Raw genomic sequence first — 13,936 nt, forward strand, 5'->3', positions numbered from 1 at the left:
ATGACGGGAGGGATAGGCAGGCTCTTTATACAGAAGGAACCACTGCCTGAAGAACCTTTCTCCCAAAAATAGCCTCCGATGAAGCAAAAGTGTCAAATTTGTAAAATTTGGAAAAAGTATGAAGCGAAGACCAAGTTGCAGCCTTGCAAATCTGTTCAACAGAGGCCTCATTCTTGAAGGCCCAAGTGGAAGCCACAGCTCTAGTAGAATGAGCTGTAATTCTTTCAGGAGGCTGCTGTCCAGCAGTCTCATAAGCTAAACGAATTATGCTACGAAGCCAAAAAGAAAGAGAGGTAGCGGAAGCTTTTTGACCTCTCCTCTGCCCAGAGTAAATGACAAACAGAGAAGACGTTTGTCGAAATTCCTTAGTTGCCTGTAAGTAAAATTTTAGAGCACGGACTACATCCAGGTTGTGCAGTAGACGTTCCTTCTTTGAAGAAGGATTTGGGCATAAAGAAGGAACAACAATCTCTTGATTGATATTCCTGTTAGTAACTACCTTAGGTAAGAACCCAGGTTTAGTACGCAGGACTACCTTATCCGAATGAAAAATCAAATAAGGAGAATCACAATGTAAGGCTGATAATTCAGAGACTCTTCGAGCCGAGGAAATAGCCATTAAAAATAGAACTTTCCAAGATAACAACTTTATATCAATGGAATGAAGGGGTTCAAACGGAACGCCCTGTAAAACATTAAGAACCAGGTTTAAACTCCATGGTGGAGCAACAGTTTTAAACACAGGCTTAATCCTGGCCAAAGCCTGACAAAAAGCCTGGACGTCAGGAACTTCTGACAGACGTTTGTGTAACAGAATGGACAGAGCTGAGATCTGTCCCTTTAATGAACTAGCAGATAAACCCTTTTCTAAACCTTCTTGTAGAAAAGACAATATCCTAGGAATCCTAACCTTACTCCAAGAGTAACCTTTGGATTCACACCAATATAGGTATTTACGCCATATCTTATGGTAAATCTTTCTGGTAACAGGTTTCCTAGCCTGTATTAAGGTATCAATAACTGACTCAGAAAACCCACGTCTTGATAAAATCAAGCGTTCAATTTCCAAGCAGTCAGCTTCAGAGAAGTTAGATTTTGAGAGGTAGAGACCAAGGTGGACAGGATGACATGTCCACCAGGTCTGCTACCAAGTCCTGCGTGGCCACGCAGGTGCTATTAGAATCACTGATGCTCTCTCTTGTTTGATTCTGGCAATCAATCGAGGAAGCAACGGGAAGGGTGGAAACACGTAAGCCATCCTGAAGTCCCAAGGTGCTGTCAGAGCATCTATCAGGACTGTTCCTGGATCCCTGGATCTGGACCCGTAACGAGGAAGCTTGGCGTTCTGTCGAGACGCCATGAGATCTATCTCTGGTTTGCCCCAACGTCGAAGTATTTGGGCAAAGACCTCCGGATGAAGTTCCCACTCCCCCGGATGAAAAGTCTGACGACTTAAGAAATCCGCCTCCCAGTTCTCCACTCCCGGGATGTGGATTGCTGACAGGTGGCAAGAGTGAGACTCTGCCCAGCGAATTATCTTTGATACTTCCATCATAGCTAGGGAGCTTCTTGTCCCTCCCTGATGGTTGATGTAAGCTACAGTCGTGATGTTGTCCGACTGAAACCTGATGAACCCCCGAGTTGTCAACTGGGGCCAAGCCAGGAGGGCATTGAGAACTGCTCTCAATTCCAGAATGTTTATTGGCAGGAGATTCTCCTCCTGACTCCATTGTCCCTGAGCCTTCAGAGAATTCCAGACGGCACCCCAACCTAGAAGGCTGGCGTCTGTTGTTACAATTGTCCAGTCTGGTCTGCTGAATGGCATCCCCCTGGACAGATGTGGCCGAGAAAGCCACCATAGAAGAGAATTTCTGGTCTCTTGATCCAGATTCAGAGAAGGGGATAAGTCTGAGTAATCCCCATTCCACTGACTTAGCATGCACAGTTGCAGTGGTCTGAGGTGTAAGCGTGCAAAGGGTACTATGTCCATTGCCGCTACCATTAAGCCGATTACCTCCATGCATTGAGCCACTGACGGGTGTTGAATGGAATGAAGGGTGCGGCAAGCACTTTGAAGTCTTGTTAGCCTGTCCTCTGTCAGGTAAATCTTCATTTCTACAGAATCTTTAAGAGTCCCCAGGAAGGGAACTCTTGTGAGTGGAATGAGTGAACTTTTCTTTTCGTTCACCTTCCATCCATGTGACCTTAGAAATGCCAGCACTAACTCTGTATGAGACTTGGCAGTTTGAAAGCTTGAAGCTTGTATCAGAATGTCGTCTAGGTATGGAGCTACCGAGATTCCCCGCGGTCTTAGTACCGCCAGAAGAGCACCCAGAACCTTTGTGAAGATTCTTGGAGCTGTAGCCAATCCGAATGGAAGAGCCACAAACTGGTAATGCCTGTCTAGGAAGGCAAACCTTAGGTACCGATAATGATCTTTGTGAATCGGTATGTGAAGGTAAGCATCTTTTAAATCTACAGTGTACATGTACTGACCCTCTTGGATCATAGGTAAAATTGGCCGAATAGTCTCCATCTTGAACGATGGAACTCTTAGGAATTTGTTTAGGATCTTTAAGTCCAGGATTGGTCTGAAAGTTCCCTCTTTTTTGGGAACCACAAACAGATTTGAGTAAAACCCCTGTCCCTGTTCCGATCGTGGAACTGGATGGATTACTCCCATTAACAAGAGCTCTTGTACGCAGCGTAGAAACGCCTCTTTCTTTGTCTGGATTGTTGACAATCTTGACAGATGAAATCTCTCTCTTGGAGGAGAGTATTTGAAGTCCAGAAGGTATCCCTGAGATATTATCTCTAGCGCCCAGGGATCCTGAACATCTCTTGCCCAAGCCTGGGCGAAGAGAGAAAGTCTGCCCCCCACTAGATCCGATCCCGGATCGGGGGCCCTCAATTCATGCTGTTTTAGGGGCAGCAGCAGGTTTCCTAGTCTGCTTGCCCTTGTTCCAGGACTGGTTAGGTTTCCAGCCTTGTCTGTAGCGAGCAACAGCTCCTTCCTGTTTTGGTGCAGAGGAAGTTGATGCTGCTCCTGCTTTGAAATTACGAAAGGAACGAAAATTAGACTGTCTAGTCTTGGCTTTGGCTTTGTCCTGAGGCAGGGCATGGCCTTTACCTCCTGTAATGTCAGCGATAATCTCTTTCAACCCGGGCCCGAATAAGGTCTGCCCTTTGAAAGGTATATTAAGCAATTTAGACTTAGAAGTAACATCAGCTGACCAGGATTTTAGCCACAGCGCCCTGCGTGCCTGAATGGCGAACCCTGAATTCTTCGCCGTAAGTTTAGTAAGATGTACTACGGCCTCCGAAATGAATGAATTAGCTAGTTTAAGGACTCTAAGCCTGTCCGTAATGTCGTCCAGAGTAGCTGAACCAATGTTCTCTTCCAGAGACTCAATCCAGAATGCCGCTGCAGCCGTGATCGGCGCAATGCATGCAAGGGGTTGCAATATAAAACCTTGTTGAACAAACATTTTCTTAAGGTAACCCTCTAATTTTTTATCCATTGGATCTGAAAAAGCACAGCTATCCTCCACCGGGATAGTGGTACGCTTAGCTAAGGTAGAAACTGCTCCCTCCACCTTAGGGACCGTTTGCCATAAGTCCCTTGTGGTGGCGTCTATTGGAAACATTTTTCTAAATATCGGAGGGGGTGAGAACGGCACACCGGGTCTATCCCACTCCTTAGTAACAATTTCAGTAAGTCTCTTAGGTATAGGAAAAACCTCAGTACTCGTCGGTACCGCAAAATATTTATCCAACCTACACATTTTCTCTGGTATTGCAACTGTGTTACAATCATTCAGAGCCGCTAACACCTCCCCTAGTAATACACGGAGGTTTTCCAGTTTAAATTTAAAATTTGAAATATCTGAATCCAGTCTGTTTGGATCAGAACCGTCACCCACAGAATGAAGTTCTCCGTCCTCATGTTCTGCCACCTGTGACACAGTGTCTGACATGGCCCTAATATTATCAGCGCACTCTGTTCTCACCCCAGAGTGATCACGCTTACCTCTTAGTTCTGGTAATTTAGCCAAAACCTCAGTCATAACAGTAGCCATATCCTGTAATGTGATTTGTAATGGCCGCCCAGATGTACTCGGCGCTACAATATCACGCACCTCCCTCTGAGCGGGAGATGTAGGTACTGACACGTGAGGCGAGTTAGTCGGCATAACTCTCCCCTCGTTGTTTGGTGAAATTTGTTCAATTTGTACAGATTGACTTTTATTTAAAGTAGCATCAATACAGTTAGTACATAAATTTCTATTGGGCTCCACTTTGGCATTGCAACAAATGACACAGGTATCATCCTCTGAATCAGACATGTTTAAAACACTAGCAAATAAACTTGCAACTTGGAAATACAATTCAATTAGAATAATATTAAAACGTACTGTGCCTTTAAGAAGCACAGAAGATCTATGACAGTTGAAAATTAATAAATTGAAACAGTTATAGCCTCAATCCTTGTAAACAACACAACTTTAGCAAAGGTTTAATCCCATTAGCAAAGATAACAAATAAACGTTTTTCATCTCAGTCAAACTATAATTCTCACAGCTCTGCTGAGAGAAATTACCTCCCTCAAAATAAGTTTTGAAGACCCCTGAGCTCTGTAGAGATGAACTGGATCATGCAGGGAATACAATGAGTTGCTGACTGAAATATTTGATGCAGTAAAAGCGCCAAAAAAACGGCCCCTCCCCCTCACACACAGCAGTGAGGGAGAACAGAAACTGTCAGAAAAACAGATTAAGCAACTGCCAAGTGGAAAAATAGTGCCCAAACATTTATTCACTCAGTACCTCAGTAAATGAAAACGATTTTACATTCCAGCAAAAACGTTAAACATAATCTCTAGTTATTAAACAGCTTTATGTATTTCTTACAGTGTAATTCTAGTGAAGTACCATTCCCCAGAATACTGAAGTGTAAAGTATACATACATGACATTATATCGGTATGGCAGGATTTTCTCATCAATTCCATTGTCAGAAAATAAAAACTGCTACATACCTCTATGCAGATTCATCTGCCCGCTGTCCCCTGATCTGAAGTTTACCTCTCCTCAGATGGCCGAGAAACAGCAATATGATCTTAACTACTCCGGCTAAAATCATAACAAAAACTCTGGTAGATTCTTCTTCAAACTCTGCCAGAGAGATAATAACACACTCCGGTGCTATTTTAAAATAACAAACTTTTGATTGAAGATATAAAACTAAGTATAATCACCATAGTCCTCTCACACATCCTATCTAGTCGTTGGGTGCAAGAGAATGACTGGGAGTGACGTAGAGGGGAGGAGCTATATGCAGCTCTGCTGGGTGAATCCTCTTGCACTTCCTGTTGGGGAGGAGTAATATCCCAGAAGTAATGATGACCCGTGGACTGATCACACTTAACAGAAGAAATCTTGTTTACCTTAGAAACATCTTTACAAAGCCCTGGAGAATGTTGAAACACTTTACTGTTAAAGGGATTGGAAAGTCAAAATTAAAGTTGCATGATTCAGACAGAGCGTGTAATTTTAAAGACACTTTTAAATTCACTTCTATTTTCAAATGTGCTTCGTTCTCTTGGCGTACCTCCTTGAAAAATAATATGCACATATCCTACACTAGTGGAAACTAGCTGCTGATTGGTGCCTGCTCGCATTTGTCTGTTGTGATTGGCTAAATAGAGGTGTTCAGCAAAGGTCAGTAGTGCAATGCTGTCCCTTCAGCAAAGGATAACAAGATAATGAAGCAGATTTGATAACAGAAGTAAATTAGAAAGCTGTTTAAAATGGTATGTTCTATCCAACTCATGAAAGAAAATGTTGTGGTTTCCTGTCCCTTTAACTAGCGCCTTAAAGGGACACTGAACCCAATTTTTTTCTTTTGTGATTCAGATAGAGCATGCAATTTTATGCAACTTTCTAATTTACTCCTATTATCAATTTTTCTTCGTTCTCTTGCTATCTTTATTTGAAATAAAAGCCATCTAAGCTTTTTTGGGTTAAGAACTCTGGACAGCACTTTTTGATTGGTGGATGGATTTTTTCCACCAATCAGATACCAAGAGAATGAAGACAATTTGATAATAGGAGTAAATTAGAAAGTTGCTTAAAAATTCATGCTCTATCTGAATCACAAAATAATTTTTTTGGGTTCAGTGTCCCTTTAAGGTAATGTTGTCTGAGAAGAACTGCCAAAATGTGATTCCCCCACATCATTTTAGACAAAATTAAACAGACATATCTCTGATCAGATCAGAAGGGATGTTTTTACAAGAGACGCATGGCATATTAAGCACTCTGTGAATAAACTTTGAAACCGGGACATTAATAGATTTGCCCAAATACACTGCACCATAGAACTTTTTTTCTGAAGCTGTTCTGAGAAGGAACTCTTTAACATGTACATAAGACTTTTAATTGCAATTTCATGATTCTGATAGAGCACACCATTTTAAATAACATTCCAATTTACTTCCATTATCAAAGTTGCTTCTTTCTCTTACTATGCTTTGTTGAAAAGCATACCTAGATAGGCTCAGGAGCAGTAATGCATTGGAGGCTCCATTGGCTCGCTAGATGTGTTCAGCTAGCTCCCAGTAGTGCATTTCTGCTCCTGAGCCTGCTCTTCAAGAAAGGATACAAAGAGAACAAATCTAATTTGGTAATAGAAGTAAATTGGAATATTGTTTAAAATCACATGCTCTATCTGAATCATACAATTAAAATTCTCATGTTAATGTCAGAAAGAGTTTATTTATAACGTATATCATTTTACAATATTTAAGTTGTCATCTTGTAGACATACTGTACCTCTTTTTTTGGTGCCCGATTTCACCTTTAGACTAACTTGAAAATCTATTTTGTCTGCAAGGTCAAGTTTCATAAGGAGTTCCCTCACTTCCACAGATGGATTTGGGCAAACGATGGCAAAGGAATCTCCAGGCTGCAACTCAATCTTAGTGTTCTGTAAAAAAAAATTCAAGAAACCAATCAAAAAGACTCTAAATATTTTTACTTCCTTACCAATATGAATCAACAATAAAGGACACCACAGTTATTTTCTTTGTAGTCACTAAATGAAGAGATTTTAAAATGTATTACAGTTTTTGTTTATTGATGTTCCTATACATAAAAAAACAAACAAACAAACAAACAAAAAAACAGGCTGTATTTAAAGTGATGGAAATTCTAGGATTTACCAGTGGAACAAATAAAGAGATCATAGCCTGAGGAAACAGCCACTTCTAGGCTGAGAAACGCGTCGCTTTGTAATAAAGAAAACTTTTATTATACACTTGCTTCATCATCACTTTATATCGGTTTATATGGTGTATAACACCAATACATCACTGGTTTTGGGCCTTTTTTGGAAAAAGTTTGTAGCTCCCTGCTGGTGTTCTCAGTCAGCTGGGCGGCTGCGAAGTCCCAGCCTGTTGTTACTGCACCTGGGAGGTGCTTCCCTTCTTGTAAGTGTAACCTATACATCTCCTCTTGCCCTTGTCTCAACGTTACTGGGCTATGGTTGTCTGCACTTTGTGTCTATACAGGGAGTGCAGAATTATTAGGCAAGTTGTATTTTTGAGGATTAATTTTATTATTGAACAACAACCATGTTCTCAATGAACCCAAAAAACTCATTAATATCAAAGCTGAATATTTTTGGAAGTAGTTTTTAGTTTGTTTTTAGTTTTAGCTATTTTAGGGGGATATCTGTGTGTGCAGGTGACTATTACTGTGCATAATTATTAGGCAACTTAACAAAAAACAAATATATACCCATTTCAATTATTTATTTTTACCAGTGAAACCAATATAACATCTCAACATTCACAAATATACATTTCTGACATTCAAAAACAAAACAAAAACAAATCAGTGACCAATATAGCCACCTTTCTTTGCAAGGACACTCAAAAGCCTGCCATCCATGGATTCTGTCAGTGTTTTGATCTGTTCACCATCAACATTGCGTGCAGCAGCAACCACAGCCTCCCAGACACTGTTCAGAGAGGTGTACTGTTTTCCCTCCTTGTAAATCTCACATTTGATGATGGACCACAGGTTCTCAATGGGGTTCAGATCAGGTGAACAAGGAGGCCATGTCATTAGATTTTCTTCTTTTATACCCTTTCTTGCCAGCCACGCTGTGGAGTACTTGGACGCGTGTGATGGAGCATTGTCCTGCATGAAAATCATGTTTTTCTTGAAGGATGCAGACTTCTTCCTGTACCACTGCTTGAAGAAGGTGTCTTCCAGAAACTGGCAGTAGGACTGGGAGTTGAGCTTGACTCCATCCTCAACCCGAAAAGGCCCCACAATCTCATCTTTGATGATACCAGCCCAAACCAGTACTCCACCTTGCTGGCGTCTGAGTCGGACTGGAGCTCTCTGCCCTTTACCAATCCAGCCACGGGCCCATCCATCTGGCCCATCAAGACTCACTCTCATTTCATCAGTTTATAAAACCTTAGAAAAATCAGACTTGAGATATTTCTTGGCCCAGTCTTGACGTTTCAGCTTGTGTGTCTTGTTCAGTGGTGGTCGTCTTTCAGCCTTTCTTACCTTGGCCATGTCTCTGAGTATTGCACACCTTGTGCTTTTGGGCACTCCATTGATGTTGCAGCTCTGAAATATGGCCAAACTGGTGGCAAGTGGCATCTTGGCAGCTGCACGCTTGACTTTTCTCAGTTCATGGGCAGTTATTTTGCGCCTTGGTTTTTCCACACGCTTCTTGCGACCCTGTTGACTATTTTGAATGAAACGCTTGATTGTTCGATGATCACGCTTCAGAAGCTTTGCAATTTTAAGAGTGCTGCATCCCTCTGCAAGATATCTCACTATTTTTGACTTTTCTGAGCCTGTCAAGTCCTTCTTTTGACCCATTTTGCCAAAGGAAAGGAAGTTGCCTAATAATTATGCACACCTGATATAGGGTGTTGATGTCATTAGACCACACCCCTTCTCATTACAGAGATGCACATCACCTAATATGCTTAATTGGTAGTAGGCTTTCGAGCCTATACAGCTTGGAGTAAGACAACATGCATAAAGAGGATGATGTGGTCAAAATACTCATTTGCCTAATAATTCTGCACTCCCTGTATAGGTTATAAGAAGACTTCTACAAGGGATTGGTGACTGGACATCATTGCTGGTTTTATACAGTGAGCTGGACCACTGCAAAGTTCCAGTCTGCCCCATTAGCACCATTGGGTGCTTCATCTTTGTGAGTATAATTTGACATCTGGCATCATTCTCCTACTGTGTTGGTGGTACTAGGCAATGGTGGCGCCACTGTTCATTTTTCTGCAGAACAAATAAAGGGAACTTTAAGTTCCTTTATTTGTTTGAAGAGTTTGCAGCACTGAGCTCCTCGGGCAACCCACGGCAGAACGCTATTTTGCTGTGAGGCGACGTTTCCAACTCTTGGTCAATAGCCGTGTGGGCTATCTGGCTTGCCACCAGCTGGCCTGCATAGCTATTGGCTAAGAGGTGGAAATGTCACCTCACCGCAAAATAGCGTTCTGCAGTGGACTGCCTGAGGAGCTCAGTGCGGCAAACGCTTCAAACAAATAAAAGAACTTTCAACATAAAGTATTTTATACTTCATGACTGAAAGCCCCCTTTATTTGTTCCACTGGTAAATCCTAGCATTTCACAAACTTTAATGTTTGCAAGTTGCACTTCCTGTTATCCACAAAATCACAATAATTAGTTTTGTTTCCTTACAAAAAACTATGTTTATATGGTGTTTTTGTATAAATATTTCTATATTAAAAATAAATAAAATGTGCATGCTATTAAAAGCTATTCAGAGAATGTGCACCTATTATTGTTAAATAGACAATCTACTTGATTGTTTTTATAGTTCAAAAAGATAGATAATGCATTTACTGCCCATTCCCCAACCAACATTGTTATATTAATACACTTTATAACCTCTAGGATTCCTGGTTTCGAAGCCCCTGCAGGCCGTCCCTCATCGCAGTGCTTTTTATTCCCTTTTAAATCTTGCAAAACCACTAGATAGTGCTAGTTCATGTGTGCCATATATATAGCACTGTGCTCACTCCTGTGGAGAATGATAATGGTACAAGAACCAGCACTGACTGACTAAAATGCAAGTTTGTAAAAGCACTGAGATAAGGGACAGTCTGCAGGGAATTAGATACCGGTAAATCTAGAATCTAAAACTGGGGAATGAGTAATAAAGGGATTATCTATCTTTTTAAACAATAACAATTTTCAAGCAGACTGTCCCTTTAAAATCCTATAATTGATGAGTAATATATTAACTGTGGCAACCATGAAAAGCGGCCCCAAAAAATATATATTTTTCTTTACTTATAGCCTCCTGTTTGCGTGCCATATTAACCAAATTAAAATGGCTAGCAAGCATGAAAAGGTTCCCTTATTAACATCTTATTTTAACTTAAAGGGACACTGAACCCAATTTTTTTCTTTTGTGATTCAGATAGAGCATTAAATTGTAAGCAACTTTCTAATTTACTCCTATTATCAAATTGTATTCATTCTCTTGGTATCTTTATTTGAAAAGCAAAAATGTAAGTTTAGATGCCGGCCCATTTTTCGTGAACAACCTCGGTTGTCCTTGCTGATTGGTGGATACATTCATACACCAATAAAAAGTGCTGTCCAGGGTCAGAATCAAAAATTGTCTGGCTCCTTAGCTTAGATGCCTTCTTTTTCAAATAAAGATAGCAAAAAAGAAGAAGGAAAATTGGTACTTAACCAAAAAAAAAAAGCTTAGATGCCTTCTTCTTCAAATAAAGATAGCAAGAGAATGAAGGAAAATTGATAATAGGAATAAATTAGAAAGTTGCTTAAAATTGCATACTCTATCTGAATCAGGAAAGAAAATAAATTGGGTTCAGTGTCCTTTTAATTGCCACATTATATAAAAAAAACTGTTTCAGCTATTAAAGGGATCCTAAACACCTCGTCATTCAAGAAATCCTCAAAATAAATATAAAGTGTGTGCAGCAACAACCTCCATACTCACAATATAATGTGCATCTGATCTGTTATTATACTATTTAACCCTTTGGAACTTTTCTCTAAACTGTAGCCTATGTGTTAGATAGGGAGCCGCCATGTTGTAACGCGCGTTAAGAGGAGATATGCGGTCAAGTGATGCGCTCATCTGTGTTGCCGGAAGAGCCTGTGCATAGGAGTTTTTTTTTTTCTTTGAAGTTTGTTTACATTACTTCAGAAGCGCTTCCTCTCTGACTAAGCAGCAGACCCATAGTACAGGCAGCTTAGAGAAATGAGCGACTGGTTCACACAAGCACCTCTAGTGTACAGCTCAGCAAGGGATCAGCACTTTCTCTTGATAGTGAACTGAGTGCCGGTGTTCTGTGAAGGGACCTAACTTTGTAAAACAGCGAACCATGTCACTTCCTGTGACGTTTCATTAGCTGTTGCTCTCAGTTTCAGCCTAATACGCATGCACCGGTGAGGGAAAATGTTATTCACAATTGCGTGCTTGCTCACAGGGGGGATGACGTGAGAACCAAGAATGTGCCCAGCCCTCTTGTCACTGTCTGGAAGCGATCGCCATAGGAGGGGGGAAGATCACCTTTAGATTTAAAATATTAAGGTAGACATTATTTAAATGCAAAATGGTCTATGCTGTATTGCTCAGTATTGGCAATTATATATGATAGCAAAAGTATGTTGGTTCATTGATGGCAAGTGTTAAAGGTCCCTTTAATGTAATTTATTTTTCAGGGTGTGGCAGATATAACATTGAGATGTAAAAGTTATGAGAAAATTGTCTGCTGGTAATTTTTACCATTTCAGTAATACAATAAAAAGTGATAGCTTGTAAAAGTGAGATGTAACGCTTAGATTTGTCTACACTGCACACATCTCATTAAATGTGACTCCTTTTTACACCTTGGTAAGACATTAAGAGATAAAACACAAGGAAATTTACTGAGATCAGTGAGATACAGTGTTCTCCACAAAAAATGTTGCCAGTCGGTTGGCATTATGAAGAAGGCAGGTGGGGCAGTGTAATATTTTCAGCTATCCAATGCACAAATTAATTGCATAATTTAAACATAAATATATTTAATGCTATTTTGTGCAATAAAAATTGAACATTTTTAATATCAGCTAATTTTAGCTTAACAGTGGCTAAAATTTTAGCTGGGTGATCAGTAAAATCAGTCGGGCGCTGAGGAGAACACTGAAGGCGGTAGCTATTAATCACCAAATGTAGAATAGTATATCTTGCATTTTTTTCTTTGAATTGGCTGCATATGAAATTTTAACTGTTATTTCCAGTTACCTATTGGTTAATCATTGCAAAATTTGAACTTCAGGAAACTAAGTGTACGATTATAGGTCAGATATTTAACATTTCTAAATTATATTAATTGCAGAACCTCATGACCCAAAAATGACATTTTATGGTTTTATTTTATGGGTTAATACAATAATAAACGTCTCTTTTTGGAGGGGGGCTTTGTGGAGATTTTAAAAAAATAATAGGACACACTTCAAAGGGGTTAGCAAATTTATATTAAAGAGACTGAGACAAAACTGAAAGTATACATTTAACCCTTTAAGATCTAAGCACTTTCCCACCTGGGTACTAAGATTTTTTAATGTTTTTTTTATTTTTTTCAGACCCCCAAAACTTACACAGTTGGAAACGTTAGGTGGGTCTTGGGGTTCTGTAGCTGCTTAGATGCCTGAGATACAGGCTTCTAAGCAGCATGCCCCCTGCTCCTATACTTAACATTGTTAAATATAAATAAAGTTGCGCGGTGACGTCATCACGTTATTGCGCGTAACGTCACCACGCAAAATGGGACGCCCCGGCGATGCCTGTCACTCTACAGGCATGATCACCGGGGTAGGAACGGGTGGGAGCCCCCAGATCCCCCTCAAGGTGGGAGAGTGCTAGTGAGGGCTCTGAGCCGTCATTAGCACCAGAGTGGGAAACTCTGTGATGGCTCAGAGCCGTCATTAGCACTTAAAGGGTTAAATTTGAGGGCTATGCAAGTATGATGTAAGAAACCAAATACAACAATCTATTTAAAACATACAGAAATATCAAGTTCTAGCATCAGGGTAGTTTTCACTGCATCTGCTGCTGTAAGCTGCACTGCTTGCGTTATAGGAACTCTGAAGACCGTTTCCCCAGGATAAAGTAACGAAGGACAAACATCCTGCAAACATGAAAAACAAAACTCATCATTAGATTGTAAAAACTACAGAATGATGTGGATATCACATTTAACTTATACCTTATTTTTTAAATACGAGGGTTATTGCTTTATCCCACTGGTTTTCAATCCTGTTCTCAGACCTCCCTAACAGGTCACATTTTGAGGATATCTGAACTGGAGCACAGGTGAAACAATCAGCTGATTAGTAACCGTGGTTATTTTACCTGCTCTCATCAAAGGTAATCCTGCAAATATGTTATATCACTTAGAAGAAACAATGGCACTACTCTTTGTTGCAGAGGGAACACAATCTAGTTTATAGCGTTTATGGATGGGCTGGACAGCCCAGCGGCAGAACTTTTCTTCACTTTCTGCGAAGAGATTTTTTAGTAAAACATTTTCTGCAGATTATCTTGACATAAAATTCAATTTAAATTAGGCAGTTACACTAAAGCACCAGTTCAGTTGCATTGCAAATTAGCTGCAGACAAAAACAATACATTTTTTAAAAATGTTTCTTAAATACATTTTTGTTTCCTTTTCTCATGGTCTAACATCACAAGGTAGAAATGTGGTAATAAAAAAGGTGCATTGCACACAAGAACACTTTACATTCAGAAGTTACAGCTTTGCAGAAAGGCTGGGAAAGGCTAGGGGGCAGGGTTGAAATATCCCTGAGAGCCAGTCAACAATCAGTGTGCTGCCGCTTTGC

At 40.3% G+C, this 13,936-nt stretch overlaps 1 protein-coding gene across 3 annotated transcripts in view; it reads right to left on the reverse strand.

Annotated features, from left to right (window-relative positions):
- MTRR (5-methyltetrahydrofolate-homocysteine methyltransferase reductase) overlaps positions 1–13,936 on the reverse strand; it is a 169,411-nt gene that overhangs the window by 93,557 nt on the left and 61,918 nt on the right. For all 3 annotated transcript variants that reach the window (XM_053714513.1, XM_053714514.1, XM_053714515.1), the window contains 2 exons: positions 13,102–13,224; positions 6,833–6,986 (listed from right to left, as the gene is read on the reverse strand). In XM_053714513.1, coding sequence (XP_053570488.1) covers positions 6,833–6,986; positions 13,102–13,224 — 277 coding nt within the window. The remainder of the gene's footprint in view (positions 1–6,832; positions 6,987–13,101; positions 13,225–13,936) is intronic.

This window comes from Bombina bombina, chromosome 5 (genome assembly GCF_027579735.1).
Source record: "Bombina bombina isolate aBomBom1 chromosome 5, aBomBom1.pri, whole genome shotgun sequence".
Lineage (NCBI taxonomy): Eukaryota > Metazoa > Chordata > Amphibia > Anura > Bombinatoridae > Bombina > Bombina bombina.